Source organism: Lupinus angustifolius, chromosome LG09 (genome assembly GCF_001865875.1).
Source record: "Lupinus angustifolius cultivar Tanjil chromosome LG09, LupAngTanjil_v1.0, whole genome shotgun sequence".
NCBI classification, from domain to species: domain Eukaryota; kingdom Viridiplantae; phylum Streptophyta; class Magnoliopsida; order Fabales; family Fabaceae; genus Lupinus; species Lupinus angustifolius.
Genome location: NC_032017.1, coordinates 20236447 through 20256041, shown reverse-complemented (window position 1 = coordinate 20256041; position 19595 = coordinate 20236447). Strand labels below are relative to the sequence as shown.

The 19595-nt window shown below is 29.4% G+C and overlaps 1 protein-coding gene and 1 long non-coding RNA gene across 2 annotated transcripts; both read right to left on the bottom strand.

Moving 5' to 3' along the window:
- On the bottom strand, positions 203 to 18339 carry LOC109356749. The gene is made up of 3 exons (XR_002108787.1): positions 18330 to 18339; positions 7927 to 7933; positions 203 to 388 (listed from the first exon to the last, which is right to left on the bottom strand). It is a non-coding gene; the product is annotated as an uncharacterized LOC109356749 (long non-coding RNA).
- Positions 207 to 772, bottom strand: LOC109356748. Its single transcript, XM_019600255.1, has one exon. It carries the CDS (start codon positions 761 to 763, stop codon positions 491 to 493), a length of 273 nt encoding a protein of 90 aa, XP_019455800.1. The 5' UTR covers positions 764 to 772; the 3' UTR covers positions 207 to 490.

The window sequence follows — 19595 nt, the reverse complement described above, 5'->3', positions numbered from 1 at the left end:
TTTCAAACTTTGAATGGAATCTTAAGATCGATTTAAGATCTCAAAACACCCGTCACTTCTTCCTCAATCCCAAAGAGCAATAACACTCAAACACAAATTAAACCCCTAACTTATAACATTGGAAATTTAGAAATTTAACTACTAATAGCAACATATTCTATATAAACAAAGAAAGAAAGAAAAGAGAGAGAAGAGAAAGTGCTATATCCAAGCTGAATTTCAATCAATTTCTTCATTCTAATATGTTGTCCTCAATTCTCAGATCAGATAAATTAACAAGTAACAGCATGAACATGACCCTTCACTGATGGAGCTTCAAAATAATAAAAATTGAAATTCCCTAACAAGAAAAAAAAAGAAAACAATTTATGTACATCTCTTCCTCTCTCTTGAGGAAGAAGAAGAGGGACTCAACAAAAAAGATAGAAACTTTGAGCTCTCTCAAGAATCAAGATCCGTTTTTGATTCCCTCAGCAACAACCCATTTTCTTCAAGAATCACTGTAGTCACGCCAGCATATGAGCATTGTAACACAGCGCCTCATGATGTAGAAACGTGCCCTTTGCTCCTTCACCAGCCTTGCACACTTTCTTGCAAAAGCACACTTCCTCTGAGTAGCTGAAGAGTTCTTCATGAAATGGGTATTTGTGCTTGAACTTGACCTTGAATATCTATTTCTAGATGACCCTTCTTTCTTTGACAACTTCCACTTCTCATCAAAATATGGTGTTGCACTTTCCATGTTGCTGTTAGATGTGGCCATAGAAGAAGCAGAACAAAGAAAATTTAGCTTTGATGCAGAACAGAGGAAAAACAGAACAAAATGAAAATGAAAATGAAACTAAGAGCAGTGAATTTACTGAGAAGGGGTTAAAGGTGCATTAGCATTTATAATGGGTTTGTCATGTGTGGCAGTGGGTATCACCTGGTTCTTCCTTTGCCTAGAGAGGCCCACATTTTATTTTTCTAATTATAAATATATTTGTTTAATTAAAAATTTATATGTGATTTTGTAGATACTAATTAAATGTTTGGTAGCAAAAGTATTATTATATTGATTATTGAGGTGGGTTCCCGAAGCACACGTCAGTGATGAAATGGAGAGAGAGAATTGAATGCAGCAAAATCTAACACTGATACTTTGTTTATTTTTTTAGAGAAAGAAATTAAGAAAACCAAAGAGTTACGTTAGTGCGGTAGGGGTGGAAGTCAGTAAGTAAACCGTAATATTGTGCTGTGTGGGAGTCTGAGACTGTGAGAAAACTTTGTCAGCATTTGGGAAAAGATGTTACAGAGGATAAAAATAGGCATATTATTACTATCATCGATCAAATGCACGAGACTTATTAAAAATGAGACTTATATTTAATAAGATTTAAGAATAATGATTTTTTCTGAGGAAGTGAACGTTTGAGTTACAAAGAGTACAAGCTTTTATGAAAGATGAAAAAAATTGTTGGCAATGGGAAAGGTTGAGGGTGAAAAAGATAATTTCATTTTTCCTTTGAGGGCTAGAAATACTGAATACAGAAGATTCTGAAGAGTGGGGGACCATAGATTTTTCTGTTCCTGATCACTAATTTACTTGTATGATGTGGTAACCACTTTTACTTCTACTGTGTACAGATAAAGTTCTCTTGTCTGTTACCAACCTTGTGATTTTATCTTCAAAATGTTTCTATATTTTTAGTAGAATATAAAAGAATCTCATCAAATAATTTGTTTTAGGACAAGTGAGTTTTATTATGCCTATTTGCGTGCTTTGTTTGTTTTTTAAAAGAACAATTGCCACCACATTTGTTTTTGTTAATTAAAAAAATTAAAAGAAAAAAAATACGAAATTATAAGTTGATATGACATTTTTTATTAGACTCCCATCCTACCCAAATTTTGTTAATGTAGAATGTTGATCCACCCCCAATAATTCCTCTCATAACATCTATCTCATGTTAGCAATCAATTTCTAATAGTTCTAAATTTTTTTTAGTAATACAAAGGGTATTTTTTTTATCTTTTTAAGTAAGAAACTAATATTTTTAGGTTTGTGGTTGTCTCTTCTAACAAAGTGTTGCTCGTATAAATTGAATCCTCGACTTTAGAGATCCAGTAAAACTTTACATAACTAGATTAACACCTTATTTATTAGCTCTAAAGTTTTTTGTAGGATAATTGAATAAAATATTTTATTTTTTTGAGTCCAGCATCTAGCATTATGTTTTCATTTGACTTGATCCCTCCTAAGTATTGTCAAGGCAAGATGGTATCTATCACCATAAGAACAAACAAGAGAAGGACCATAATATGAAGGAACAAAGATAATGGAAAGACAAATATATGTTTTTGCACTTATTTTTAGTGACAAAAGTGTAATTTTATTATAATTAAAAATATAAAGATGTTATTGAAAGTTATATTTCCCTTTATTTTTTGAAGCATTTGCCTTTCCATTAATAAAGATGATCCAAACTTAATCTGATAAGACTTTCTATTGAAGAAATGATTCAAATATTCTTCTTGACAATTAAACTACTTTATATATTATTGACCATGATTTTCCTCAATTTTATAACACGTTATAATTGATCAGAAAATAGTTAGTTATTAATTCTTCAAAAAAAATTTCGAAGCAAATACATACAATAAGTGTCCCATGGAATTGAAATGTGACACTTTTTGATCCAGAAGATGATTAGATCTTTTTTTTGTTTTTCTTGGCAACACAAAGCATCTTAATCTTACTCAAAATATCCTTAGACAAAAAAAAATGGCATAAAATTGCTGTAAGTTTCAATCATCACATTTTATCACATCAGACACATAAAACAACCTCAGTCAATATTACTTGATAGTGGCCAAGCAACATTACTGTTAAAAATCCCATCTATGCAAAGAGTGGAAAACACAAAACATGATGTAACTACCCCTCAACCTATCAATTGTGACACATGCATGGCTCGGTTTGGTTTTTAAATGTTGTAAACAATTAGGTATTTGTCATGTGCAACTTAGATACCAACAACTATTCTATCAGCTCTCTCTATAAGCATCATGCTAATGCTATTCTTTTAAACCATTTACATAAATCTAAACAAATTAAAACAACCACCAATAAAAACAACACAAAATCTATTTATATCACCTTTCATCAGAAAGAAAAAAAACCCATTTATATCGACCTGAAAGACCAATCTTCTAAATGTTATTGGTAAATAACATGCTGCTTGTGACAAGCTCAAAATTTTGTATGAAATTCACATATTCATAAATCATTACGATTTCTTTAATAAGAATATGAGCACAAGAAGTGTTAAAACCTTTAAGAAGAACCCTTTCGTCTTAGCTTAATTAACAAGTACGTGGAATAATTACTAATGATAAATGGTTGAAACTTATGTGAAGTGGAATTTTGCTAATAATGTGGGGCTGGACAAAAGTTTAGCTTTCTGGACAATTTAGTTGCAGAAAATTTGTTGATGAATTTAACATATCTGACACGTTAACAGAGACAACGAACATTGCCTTGTTTTAGAGAGAGTGAGAGCAAACAAAGAAAGAGATGGACACTTGAACAGAACTTAGATTTAGCACCATAACAGTTAAAGGTTCAACTTGCTTTTGTTTTTCCATTATTGCGATTTTGGAAGTTTTCCATTTGAGTCCCAATCATAATTACAGCCACATTTTTCTACAATTACAATAAGTATAATGTGATAATAACCATTATTTGGAACACTAACTACTACAACATTTGGTAGACTAAGGAGGAATGTTACAGTTTTAGGGAAAATGAAAGGGATGAGAAAATTGAATTTTTACCTATATAATGATTAAGTGAATATTTTTATCCCAAAATAAAATGATATGTTATATGGTAAGGTTGGTACTTAACCATTTGAATTACAGTTCTTACTCCCCTAAAACACTTCTTCATACTTCCACGCGTGAATAATTATATATGTTTGTATTGGAACTCCGTAACGGTAAAGGGTGCTAATAGATAATATTTTTACATTTGAATAGTTGTAGTACAATGCATATTTATGCAGTAAAATTAGATATTTTATGTATCACATATCACATTTTGTTGTTTGTGCCTCTAAACTAACAACCTTCTGTGTGTTCGGTGCACGAGCCAACACCGACCACCACCACACCCAAGCAAAGTCTCATTCTGTGAATATTTTTTGGAAAAAAAACTATACCCATTTGATAACATTTATACAATTATTCAAATAAAATCTTTAACATTTACTCACAAAATTAGCGTGCTATGAGATATACTCATATTAATGTTGAATGTTATGTGTGCATTGTAGTCCCATATCCATCATTTTTCTTTACACTTCTTCGTTCTTCACTTTTTATTTCTTTTGTCCTTACACATAACATTGGTCACATCTCCTTCATCATTTCTTATCTCTTTATTCCATGAATCCCTACAGCCAAAAATAATAGTGTGACACGTTTTCCTTTTTCAAGATAGTCCCAAATATATTACTAATGTTATTATATTAATTGTATTATCTTAATAGTTAAAAACACTCTTAGCAAGCACATCATTTAACAGTTTGTTAATTATAGAAGCAAATTTCGACACATTATTACCAAAAGGTATTCTCTCTGTTCTATATTTTCTGTAGAGTGAGTAAGCAATGTGAGAGAGTGGGGTTAGGAAAGATGTTTCTAGATCGAAGCCATGAATTCGCCTTTTAGTAGGGTAGATTGATTTAATAATATATTTTTAAAGTATTATGATGTAATTATATATTTTAATATATTATTGTGGGGCAAATTTTGGGGTTCTTTTATGAACAAAAAAAACAAATCCACCATTATGGACTCTGTTAGAGGGTAAACAATGGTGTCCGGCTAAGGTTGCTGTTTTATTTTTATTTTGGTATGTTATGAGAGTGTGTGCAATAAAGTGTTTTAAATTGAAGACAATATTTTGATAGGTATAATTGTCAACAGACATTATCAAGAGATAATCTTGACAAGTATAATAAAATATCAAAACAATGTCTTCTCCATGATAGGTATACTTTTTCTTGCTCAGGTAAAATCTGAGTGACTCCTCTCAAGTAATGGAGAAGGAAATGACTTTTTCTTTTATATTATAAGGGTAAAAATATAATATCATCTTAAATAAAAGAGATATGAATGTCAATATATGTTGTTTTTTCTTTACTTTTACATAACACTTAATGGAGATGAGTCTCACTCGTAAAATCCAATCCTACTTTTGTGATTCTTTTCTAATCTATTGGGAAAAATTGATGTTAAGATTTTATATCAATTTTACCTATTATCTTTTTATCAACCATTTCTATTTTTTACTTTCATATATTCATTAAACATACCAATTGGGAGAAATTAAAAAAGAAAGAAAGAAGAAATATAAGTATTTAGTCAAAATATAATCTTTTTTGGCTTACTAATATATAAACATCAACCTTAAATAACAAAAAAATATATGAAATGAAATGTGTATTAAAGTTGCACAATAAAAAAAGACTAGACAACAATTAAGGGTACAATGTGTTTCATTACTATAAGAAATTAATCAATTTTGTGACGTGTGATTACCTTTTCCAACGAATATTGTTTTTACAAATAGAACCCTTAATATTTTGTTATTTTTGATAATATAGTAGGAATCAAGATCCTCTGTCCCCAAAATTTTAGGTCTCATGTCCCAAACCAATCATATTACACTAAATAACATAAAAATGATATTTTATATTTTTTTCTTTTTCTTTTCAAATATGCATCAACTTTCCATTGAATATTGACATAATGAGATATAAAATATGGGACAACTAATCTCCTTTCATCTAGTAATATCTTATATTTCCTGCATGAATTAATTTAACACAAATACAATGTTTAATGAGTACTATCATACATCTTTCAAAAACGCATGCTTTAGAGTTACTTGAAAATCCAATAAATGAAAGATAATGTAGTGGATGTGACTGTACATACACACGGGAAATGGGGTCCATAGTAAATGTAAATGTGCCACCATTGGTGGGGGCTTTCATCTATCTATCAACGAAAGGGTTGGTGACCCACTTTGATATATCAGAAGCTGTATTTGTATGAAACGTGACCAGCCAGTAGCACCACTGTGGCCTTCATATTAGGCTATAAGATTCATGTGCATGTGCAACATCAGGTTGCGACGTATCATAATTTTATCATAAGTTTTTATCATCATCCTCATGCCTAAGCAAATCTATTGCTGCAAAGAGTTTCCATGTCTATGATGTGAAATATCATCCATGTCCTGTAATTTCTCATCAAAATATATGCATTTACATCCAACCAAATAAGTGGAGTGCTACAACTTTGATCGATGATTTTTGCTTTAGGATTATGATGATATGGACAATTCATATTCAAAATTATACTACCTTCCAATGTGACTCATAAAAATATATTAACTTTAGCTTGAAATATTTTGTATCTTTAGAAAATTTAAATAGTATGGTACTTAATTTCCAACCTTTTTATCTGTTAGTAGTTTCATTTTTCAGGTCATGATGGTGTATGAGAGCAGTCATGGACCCCATTGTTTTAAAAGTTTAGACCCGTATCAAATAAATTAAGGTAGGAAAAAAGAATCTTATGTAGGAAATTTGCACGAGTGTAATAACATTGATTTGTCATTCAAATATTGGTGATGTATGGGATGAGTTATTATGTTCTGTCTGCTAATTTTACCTTTTTTTATTTCCTCCCTATACTTTTATAGAAGTTAGGCTTATTTAATATTTATACATCAAATTTTTGTTTGAAATAAAAAAGATAATATAAATATGTATATTAAAATATGAATTAATATCCTGACCCATGCATAAGTAACATGTAGTGTGTACGCCATTGAATGCAGATCATACATCTGAAACAGCCATGTGAAGTTTGTATGACATACGGTTATGGTCCTTTATTCCAAGTTGGCATCCCAATGCCTTGCGTGTTTTTCATTGCCGCGTTCCTATTGGCTCTTTATTTATGATTCAATCTCATCTTCTATCTCCTCCATTTTACTAAATTCTGAAATAAATTGTATTTTAACTTAATATTTTCTTACCTACATAAAAAAGGAGTAAATAAAATATAGTATAAACTATAGTGTAATATTAGATTTGCTTTCTTTATTTTTTTTTGGTGTTATCAAACGAATCATTTTACCTTATTATAGGTAAATAATTAATCATTTTTAGTTGTATAATTGTTCATCCCAATAAAAATCATTTACATTAAATGAATATTTTACATTTTGATCTATTTAGGATCCACCGGAACCTTTAACCACTAATTCAACACTTTGTTAATAAATTTACTCATTTTATTTATTCCATTTATATTTTAGTCTAGCATCATATATCCTCTGATATGAGAGATCTTGTGGGAACAATTTATGTCTAGTACAATGGGGCTAACTATTAAAGTAGATTTTTCTATATACAATATATGAATGTTATATTTCTTGAAGGAAAACATATCTATATCACATGAATTAATCAACCATTTATGGGTTATTTCATTCATATTTAATATCATAACCTTTTTTGGTTATATGTCATTACTTTTCTATACTATTAATGAATAATTTTTTAGTGAATAAAATCTTTTAATGTAATTTAGCTAATTCTCCAGCAATTTCAATGTAATTCCTCCTTTAATTATTAAGTTTATAACACAAATTTATTTATAACTTGTCAATTTAATATTCTCTATTTAACTTATTAATTATTTTAAATAAAAAAACTATATTTTTTGGTATTTGTCAAAGTATTTCTTGCCTAAGGGACAAGAGACTAACCCCTTTAAGTATTATCTCTTTTCTTCTCAATAAGTATCACTCTTAGGATCTTTTTGCGAGTTAGCTTTTGGAGAGTAACAAATAGAAGATAAAACTTAGTAACTATACATTTTGATATGACCCTTAATTATATATATTTTTCTTTATTTTTCTCCAAAACTCAACTTGTAATTGAATAAAACATTGGTCTTTAGCCTTATAGGATACACTAGAATCTAACTTTGCCCAAGTAATAGAACAACTCATTGTTGGTAAAATAAACTTTATTACAAAACATAAAAGTGTGACAAAACTAAATGTGTTGACACTATTCACTCATCCATGTTCCATTCAGTCCATCACAAGCTTAAGGGATGGTTAGAATATGTCAAAAGGCTTATGGTTAATTTAAGTTGTTGAAGAACATAGATGCCCACCATTGGGATGAAGTACTAGGTTTGAACTTTGAAGTGTTTAAAATTGAAATGAAGTTTAAAAATTAGGGATCTAGAATTAAGAAGAAATGTGATATATATGAGAATTGTGGTGTGTGCATGTGATTGTGAGCTTAGTTTGTCTTAGTGAGTCAAACATAAATGAAATCCTTAATTGTAGCCAAGGCCAAAAGAATAATTAATGAAACAGGTTGATCAAACTCAATTAAATTAGCATAAATATACTCATAATACGAGTGGTGATGAAATCGATGTTAAATGTTTAATTTCAACTCGAGATTGAAATTCACTATTTAAGTCGAATCTTTTGTGGGTCAGATCTTATTGGACTACCCCATTTTACTAGGTCTATACCCAATATGATAAATAAATGCAAGGAATCATCATATCATTCTTGCCCTATATTCATGTGACTGTAGTTGAATATTGGCATATGGACATATACTATTGTATATGACTAGAAAATATTTGTGCCGACCAGAAAAGAAAAAAGAATAGAATATTACATGCGAGGAAACTCTAACAAATAATAAATAAAAACATAATTCTAATATATTATACAAATAATATCCTATAGGAAGAAGAATCCGCTGCGCGCATGTCTGCTTATTTAATTTTTTATCAGCCTTCTAGAATCTGAGTTTTGTGAGTACTGGACATAAAATATATTATCATGAATATATTGTTATGCACCTATTAATTAAACTTAGCAGCCGAAAGGTGGAAAAATGTAATCAAAGAATAATATTGTAAGAGAGTTTGATTTTGCCTTTTTCTACTATAGTCTATATGCGATCATCTTTTTTTTGTTTTGGTCAGAATCGAAAGCGACTTTTGGTCCAGAAGCAATCATCCAAAATGATTGTTGACGATATATTTATTGTTTAATAGGAGTTTGTAATCCATTTCTAATGAATATCTTTAATTTTGTTTTTCATTTAATAATAAAAAAGAACTATCTGCTAATGTCATTTTATGATATCTATATGATAATAGTTACTCACATATATGAATGACAAGAAAAGAATGCTAGGATGATGAGACAAGTATGGTAAATAACATAAATTTCATAACCATGTAATTCCTTTATGCACAACGCCAAATAAATCGACCCAATATAGTAGGTGAACTTTAGGTTGATAAATTTTACTTGCAATGTTATATTCAAATTATACAATTGTCATGGTGAAATTATATTCCATCGATGTATATATGTCTATGTCAATGAAATTCTACTAAACTATACTATAACCATTAACCGACTAACATAATATCTCTTATTTTTTGTCTTGATTCACAGTATTATGACGGATGAGGCTATTACACTTCAATTTGCTTGGTCATGCTCTTTAGCGATCCATCACAATTTAAACAAAAATCAAATTTATGATTTATTAAAAATAGTTTGAATAAATAAATTGGAGTGACAATATACCAATCATCCAAACATAAGTTATTTGTTACATTTTGAATTTGAAGTTTGAGGAATGATATTATTTTCAAAGGTGAAAATGCTACTTCTATCCATATTATGGACTTGAACCAAATTAGATATTTGATGTAATAATTCTAAAAAATATGGGATCTTCTTCTTACACATTTGCTCAATAGTACACCAATTCTTATACTTATATTAATTTTAATGTAAATTATAATCAATTTGGCACCTGTCTTACCCATTTCTAATACATTTGCTTATATATAAAAAATTAGCCTATTCTTTGCTTGCTTTAGAATGTGTTAGCCTGAAATGGGTCCTTTTCTCTGGGAATTGCGTATATTATTGAAACCTACATTAGTGATGAATCGAAGGATATTAGAAAACAAGGCCTTTCCCAGTTAGAGAGGCATGTATGCAATATGTAAAACAAGGCCTTTCTTAGAGTAACAAATTGGTTCCCATAAATTTAAATAATTATTTCAATCCTCACTTTTGTTAATTGTGATTCATGTTAGTCCATCTATCAACTTAATATAACAATGTACTACGCCATAATTAATATTTAACAACGTTCATTCAATATTGCTTATATGTTCAACGTTGTTAAATGTAAAATAGAAAAGAATTAATAACATTTAGTAAAGCAAACACTATTAAATATGTTATTTTTAACAACACTTATTGAAGTAAGTGATGTTAAAGGTCATACTTCGTATATTTAACAACATTTTTTCAATAAGCGCTATTAAAAGTATTATCTTTAACAGTTGAAGGAAGCGTTGTTAAATATGTTATCTTTAACAACGCTTATTGAAGGAAGCCATGTTAAATGTCATACTTCATATATTTAACCACACTTCTTTCTTAAGTAAACGGTGTTAATGACTTGTTTTAGTGAGTGAGAATCTTTTCTTATTTCTCTTACTTTTCTTCTTCTCCATAAGTTATATTTTTTTTTCTCTTTTGTTTTTAGTTTCTCCCTTCAAGCAATTTATCGATTTTTTGGTTTTTCTCTTCAAGCATAAGATAAATTGTTATCTTATTTTAGCCCATTTATTACTATCTTCACTAATAGTGTGATTTTTATTTGTTGTGAAGTTATGCAGCTATGGTGAAGTTATCGATTTTTGGTTTTTCTCTTTAAACATAAGGTAAACTGTTATCTTATTTTAGCTCATTTATTTCTCTATTCACTAATAGTGTGATCTTTATTTGTTGTGAAGTTATGCAGCTGTGATGTTCTAGGTTTTTGGCTATGGTGAACATTGGAGGAGAATGAATGAACAATTTGGATAAGATCTCATTACTCCTATCTTATTTTATAATATTGGAATATGTTAAAGTTGAATATAGTTGAAGTCGTTGGTGATTTAACAAATCTATTGTAAATGTGGTAGAGTTGGACATGTTTGTCATGTGTTTGATAGAATATATGGGATATTGTCTTGTTTAAAAAGTAGACATTTAATAGCGTTTGCTTCAGTGAGCGCTGTTAAATGTCTACTTTCTACTGCGCTACAAAAGACGTTGTTGAATATAACCTTGTGTAGTACTATGCTCACATAGAAAACGTCACAAAAACGCTGTTAAATAACAATTTTAAGCGTTGTTGTTTTGATGTTATGACGTAGTGATGGTAGTAGTCATGTTTGTTGGGAGATCTTCATCCATGAGTTATAACATTCTTTTATGTGCTAAGTGAAAAAACATATAAGTGAGTTTAACACCACATCTTGACCCAAAACCTTAAGGCATTAGGTCTATAAGTCCATCCACTTATATGCTCTTTAACTTATTTATTTACAATTGAAATACCCAATATCTCTCTCAAGTGCGAGTTACTTCCCTTCGAAAATTGGATACACTAGAGCTAAACTCTATATCTACTTGCACTGCTGTTGGTTTATCCTTTCACAAAGGAACACACCGCCTTGACCTCTCGTGAGGAAGACTTTCGACATAAGGATCCTTCGTGAATCTACTGACCACTTGTTACTTCAATACTCCGTTTTTGAGTCGTCGAACCATCCATCAGCTCTGATACTATTTGTTGGGAGATCTTCATCCATGAGCTGTAACATTCTTCGAGGAGCTAAGTGAAAGAAGCATATAAGTGAATTTGACACCACATCTTGACCGAAAATCTTAAGGCATTAGGTTTATGGATCCATTCACTTATGTGTTTTTTAACTCATCAACTTTTGCATAATATGAGACTTCTTATTCATACTTGGAATATATATCCATCAATGTTTTATACACACGTGAATATTCATTGATTTTCACATTGAAAAATGGTAACCTAGTAACTAAAACGACATTGTTTTGGTCCTAATGATTTTTATGATTTTTTTAATAGGCATAAAACAACATTGTTTGTGTCACATTCTCTCCTCCTCCTCAACTCCAAAATACATTCATTTTAGATCTCAAGATTTCAATAAGTAAAAATAAATGATTATCCACTAGTGAAGAAAATATGGCATGTTAATCACTTTATTACCGTTAACGGCCACGGGTTGAAAAAGGGACTAATATGAGCGACCATTTATAAAATTAGCCTGGATAGATTATGAATTTATGATAGCTAACTGAGACTCTTTCTTATTCTGGAATAGGAGGAATCTAGAAATAACTTTTTCATTCCAATTGTTGTTGTGAGATATTGAAAAGGCAATTTTTATAGTTTAATATTTATGTCCTAATATATAGTAGTGTAAAGTTCTTTACATTATCATCTAATTTTAATATATGTTTCATTTAAGAGCGAATAAAATAGGACTAACAAAATAATATAAATTATATATTAAATCCAAGTACTTAGGTCAAGCTTGCATCATATTTGCATAACAGCAGTGAAAGCCCCAAAGAAAAAGAGACTAAAGAATCATTAATTTAATAAAATATGATAGAAAAGTAAACATGAGTCCGAGGAAGTTGATTTTATGTTGGGCGTGGGTAGAGGATCCGGTGTTCAATGCTGGTGATTGGATTCTATTTATTAGTTATAAATAAAATGACTATCATCATCAAGCATTACTGGGTTCTTAACTTAACTACAGATATCAAGTTCCAACTTTAAAATACAATAGTATTAAATAAATCTCTTGTTCTCTATAATAATCCCATATAATCAACTTGAATAGGATATAGATCAAACCAAAAAAATAAAGCAACTTGCCAATGAAAGGTGTGTCATTGTACTAAGGGCATATACCTTAGTTCTAATAAAAGAATGAAGATTATTTGTACCAAAAATATATCTTTAACCTTATTTATTTCTAATAAAATTTTGGCAACTAATAAAAATTAAAATATTTCTTTTTCATTAATGAAAATGAAGATCACTTGTTCTAAAAATATGATATGTATTCGGTGTTTAGACTTCCAATACTAATGGTGGTTTTCTAAGTGTTATTAAACTTGCAGCCACTATCAACCAGTCATGGTTTTGAATCATTGGTTCAACTAGGGAACAGAAATATTTACATGTGCTATATTAATAGATCTGAAGCTTAAGAGAGCCTGATAATAAAATCTAAGTCATAAATTTTTATAAGCAAAATATTTACTCAACCAAATAAAAGAATTGGACTTAGACAAGGCCAAAGATTACAATATAATTGTGCAAAATCATAGTTCGACGATCCCACCTTAGCACAATACAATATCCGTGGTGATCAACTCAAGTAGACCAAGTACATAAATTAAACTAGCAAAATTGGTGATATAACACTATTGTATGTGTTTATTACCATGACAATGAAAACGTGTTCTCTTAATTTCCCTGGTCAGAAAGTAAAAACATAACTGGGGAATCTAACTTGTCTAACCTTGAAAGAAAAAAGTAGAAAGGGACCCCAACAAAATTATTATGCATGCTAAATGGCCTAAACAGATTGCATTTGATTAGAAAATACATGAAATTATTTCTGCGTTGTTGAATAATTATTTGAGGGAATCGATAAATTCCACACTCGGAATCTTTTAGTAACGGGTAGTGCGGTATTTCGTTGCGTGTTAGAGTACCATAATTTAGATAAAGAGATTCGCTCTAGATCTTCATTCCATTATAATAACAAAAACTCCTGATCTTTAGCCATTTTCTTAGCTTCTATGAATTAATTGATTATGTGTAAAAATCACTCATTACGACTTTTAAAGGTCAACAAGTGATATTTGATGCAACCCATTAAGTTATAGATGAACATGATTCCTCACATGTAGGGGAGGTGATGCCTTCACTCGACTTTGTGAAACGTAATTTACTCTATTTATTATTCATGTGTTCAAATTAATCCACTTGTCATCAAATAGCTTGTGTACTTTATTTATATAAAATCATATACTTGAATTATTTATTGACATAGTTATTATGTGATAATAATCGAATTGGTAAAATAGTGATTTCTTATGTGAAACATGTGATGACAGATTATGACATAAAAGAGATTAAAGATATTCAATAATATTTTTTCTCTGATATACCTAAATTCGTTTACATTTTTGAATTGATGTGATGATTTTTTATATATTAAAAGGGATTTCATGCAAAACTGAACATCTCATGCAAAATGTTCACAATAAATCAAATCAACTTATTTTTCTTCAAAACTCAACTTTTTATTTAATATGGTAATAGATAACACTAAATTTGTTTTTTGTAAACTTGTGTATGGATCATTGATCTTATATTATGTCCTAATGTTAACCGATTCTCTTTGTTTTTTGGGTTAACATCCCTTGTGTTTTCATAATATATTTTTTTCTCTTTGTTCAACAAAAAAAAATTATTTAGCTTCATATGCTTATTATCTCTTATGAAAAGTAAAGAGATCTAAACAAACAATAAAAATACTATTTTTCAGATTTATATGAATGTGAAGAAATATGATTTGGAGCACTCTGTCATACATATTATATTATGAGAAATTAAAATTAGTCTTTTAATTACCAAAAAGGCCCAAACCCGCTTAACGAGATGGTTGAGGTTATTACATGAGATGCTCAACGGATGAGGTTTGTATAAAAATGTTCTCTATATTTGAACTAATATCTTATTAAACTTAAAATGTCTGTGTATTTAATTATATTATGTATTAAATTATATTATTTTTAATGCTAAAATTATTATATGAAGAGAGAAATAAAATATCAAAGTAAAACTAAAGTGGGTCGACTCTAGTGCTTGCAATTATATCCACCACTCATATAATTCTGATAGCCTTTAATTAATCAGTACTTATTGCTCGAAAACAACTTGTAATTCTACCTAAGAATACAGATGGCACATTGATCATAAAGCTTATTATAAGTACATCTCACATAGTAAACTGAACCATGTGTTTGTTTGATTATCTTATCCAATAAAGTCTTATTTGGTACTGCTTCAATTCCTTTATCCTTTATTACAGCAACAACAATGTCACTAATATAAGCAAACTCCAATTGTTAACTAGAATGATTCAAATATACATCAATTCCCCAGCTACATAATTGCCAAAGCAAGAGGATTACTAAAAAAATAATTGATGAGACTCCGCATAATTCATTAACATTAATGACTTTCTAATATATAGACATGTTATTTTTATATTTTATAAGCAAATATTAATATATTAATATTTTTGTTGTGGATCGCACTCGAACTCACAATTTTCTTCACTTCATTCTATATACTTTTCACCCTAGTGACTTTCTAGTATATAGACCTCTTAGTGTTTAATTATCATTACCACTAAAATATATGTGGCTATTGACATATAAGGTAAGGAACTGAAAATATAATTAAAAAGTGTTTTCATAATCATTACTTTAAGGACAATGTTTAAGGAAACAAAAATATAAAATACACCTTATGAAATGATATATTTAATATATTCAGAGTTAATACTTAATTCTTTAAAGGTTGATTTTATATTTCGGATTCCTTAGCAAAACAGTAATTAAAAAATAATATTGTTGAAGGGTGAGACATAAACTTGTAGGGACGGTGATGATATGAGAAAACTAAGAGCCATTAAGAATAATTTAACAAGACATGTTAGCAGGGTTTAGCAGATCTCAGATAATGGCACTTAAAAGAGTCCAAAAGAGGTAAATGTTAGTGGTTTCAATCAAAACAATGGACTAAGATGTTGAAACCCTAAGATAGGAGAGAGGAAGGGCACGCGTCCTTAACACTTTGACAGGGTCAAGGGTCAATTCCAGATCCTAAATGCCACCCCTTATTCCTCTCGTGGACAAGTTTTTGTTATCAAAATCTCATAGATGTGTAGCTAAATTAGTATTATGTTTCCTTCTTCTGTTCCTAGGATTAAGATGCTTAACTATTAAGCCTAAACTTTCTCTCTCTCACACACACACCTTCCTAGGATTACGCGCTCTCCCTTCCCACTTTCTCTACTCTATATATATATCATTCTACCCTTCTTTATTTTCACTTCTCTATTCTTAACCCCGTCTCTTATCTTCAAATCTTCGAGATTCTTAATTTTTCTTTTGCCTTTCTGCTTACCATTTCAACACTTCTTTAGATATAGTAACACTAGGGTTAAGGCTCCTTGACCCTTATCTGTTCTATTCTTCATTTTTTTATTGGATAGCGAATCATGATTTTCACAAAGAGATCTAAAGAAACCGGTCGTTGTTTGCAGTTGGAGCATCATCAAGATTCACAAGCTTTACTATTTTTTGGTTTTGGGTGGTCCCTGGTTGGTCCAAATCGATTATAGCCAGATGATATGAGAATCTTGATGATGCTGCAGCGGCAATAAATGACTTATACTAATCAACTAGGTTCTTGTGGAGGATTTTTGCTACAACGCACTTGTACACTTGTACTATACCTACTTGCATAAGAGGTTAAATCCATCTTGTTAAATTAACTCCTTTAATTGTTTCTTAATTTTCCATTAGATGCGGAATTGTATCACATTTTATTCATGGTTTCAGGCGAGTTATTTATTTTATTCATGGTTAGTCCCTTGCAGACAGGATGTGTATTTCTTATGAAGATGATGAAGATATACATATATATGTGGGAGTCAATTCCTATATATATATATATATATATATACGTTAAAGTAGAACTCAAGTTTTCACCTAAATTTATTCATTTTATCTTCTGATAATTTTTGTCTGCTACACTTTTTGAAGGATGAACCGATTCACATAAATCAAATGTATCAATCCGTTAATATATAATTTTCGTCATATGTTTGAACTTATGTATTGGTGCGTGGACACTGTGTAGTGTATATGAGACCGAGACTAATATATTTCATATACACTAGATTTGGTCGTAGTGTATATTTCATATATACTGTCTAGTGTTTGAGCTTATGTATCATGTTATCTACTGTTACTAATAAATTTCATTCGGTATATGGCCCAACTCTCCATAGTGTATGGCGGCAGTGACAAATGGGAAAGGGGAAAGACGCCATGGCAGTAGGATCCATGTAGAATCATTTTCAAGGGTTCGTGTTTTTGTATAGATTTTCTTGTGCATTGATTTGGGTTGGGTTAGTAATCTCTGCCAATAATATATCATTCAATTGTCTTAACTTCATTTCTGTCATTTCAACTTGTCTCTAGCTCTTTTGTATCATTCATACAATTCTAATAAAATTATTTTATTTCCGATAAAAAGAAGTAGTATGAGTATATAAAACTAATGATTAACAACAAAAACTGGATTTAAATTGTGTTAGATTTATTTTTCAAAAATCGATTGATTTGGTTCAGTTATTTGTATTAACTCTAGGATCCAGACTGTATCAAAGTAATATAACAAAGCTATGTGTTTAATATTTTAAGAGTATAACATTTGTTTCTTTTGTTGTTGTGGAAGATTGTTTTTTATGTTAGTTTTGTTATTCAAATTTTTTTTAACACATTTTTGTTGTTGTTTTGCTATTGATTAATACTGCTTTTTGTCGTTTTTTTGCTCTTTGTTATTGTGAATGCTCATATTGTTTTTTACCCTTATGAATTACATTTAATGTTATAAAATGTATTACACTTAGTATGTTAGTCATTTTTATGAGTTTTGAAATAGATGTATAATAATGTCAATCTTTTATATAAAAAATTGGTTTAAATTGCATATAATATCTTTTGGATTAGATATCTTAATGTAAATAAAAGAGACTGGACTACAATTTAATTATATGTTTTGATTGGATAAATTAGTACCTGAAAATCAATCTAAACTGACTGTCAACACCTCGAGTTTCCACAACCCTTATTTTATTTTTATTCAATATAATAAGGTGCTTTTTTATTGGATGAGTGTCATGTATGCCACATTAAATCACATTTGTGCATCTCCTATTTAATGTGATATATTGCTGGTATAGCTCTACACTACCTTTTCAATGTAAGTATGTAACACGTAATTCATTTGTACTCAGCGAGTTAGATGAAAGGAAAATATACCTAGCCAAGAAAATATCAAAACCTTAACCTGATTTGTGTCTACTAATCATTCATAGGATAAATTAGAAATGAATTAAAGCAATAACAAATTACCTAAAATGATTCAATGGACTATAAAATGCTTTTTACTATTTTGCCCTTCAATTTTTAAATTTAAAAAAGCCATATAATCCAATATAACTACCTCAAACATATTAATTATAAGTTGCATATTCTAATAAAGACAAAAAAATATATAATATAACGTAAATACAATACAAAAAAAACATTTTAATTCTACAAAATGAAGTGTATAAAAATTATTACTTAGTACTATAAAAAAAATGTGACCGACAGACACTTGTACTAGTTTAACCACCCACTTGTAATTTATAATTCTTTATTTTGCCTTTACCTATTTTCTACAAAAAAAAAACCATATAATCTAATGCTAATATCTCTATTACATGTCCCATATTATTTTCTTAATTGTGTTTTCTTCTTAATTTTGTAACCCACAATATTTTTTCTTTACTTACAAAACAAAAAATACCTTTTTAATGATATTTATCCCTCACAACTTCAATATTCAACAACAACACTCTATAAATCAGATTATAATATTTACTATTTTATGCAATTATTACTAAAAAAATTAGAATGCATTTGACAATAGAAAAGTGGATTGACAGACACGAAATAAATCATAAACACAATTGATTTCGAAAGTCTAATTTTCATTTAAAAAAATAGTTTAGCCACAATTTACAAAGAATAATGTATGGAAACAAAATTATGACGTGCTACAAAGCCAAAATAAAATCAGTAATAATAGCATTAGAAAACAATACACCTTGTTTTCAATCCGCGTACACAAATCAATACTAGAAATTAGGCACCATTACGAATTAAAGGTCACCAATCAGTGCAGAAAAGCTCAATATCACATCAGCAAGGGCATGATCCGCAAAGCATTAAATAAACATGTTTAAGAGTATGCAATTTTGACTATGCATGATTTGAATGATTTTTAGTTAGTACTTATTATCCTCTACACTTAATATTTTATACACCTGGAGTTGACTAACAAAACGAATGGTGCTAAGAGGGAAAGAACATTTGCTTCATTTGCTTCCGACGGTGGTAAGATTAGATGTGAGAGTGATGGACCTTAGTGTTATTTTATGTTATTTAATTTATTTTAAGTGGGCCTGGTGTTATTTTATGCATTTTATAGTTTTAATGAATTTTCTATTTTTTAATGATCTGTTTCTTATTTAATTGAATTTAAATGGAACTTATTGAATTTTATTTAAATTATATTATTTCTATATTTTATTGTAAAATATAAATGTAAGATAGATTGTTGGGTCTTATGGGTGAATGATAAGTTGTGTCATGCCATTGAAAATGAGGAGAGTTGCAGTTAACGAGAATTGTAAAATAAGTTGTGGGGTCCATTTAAAGA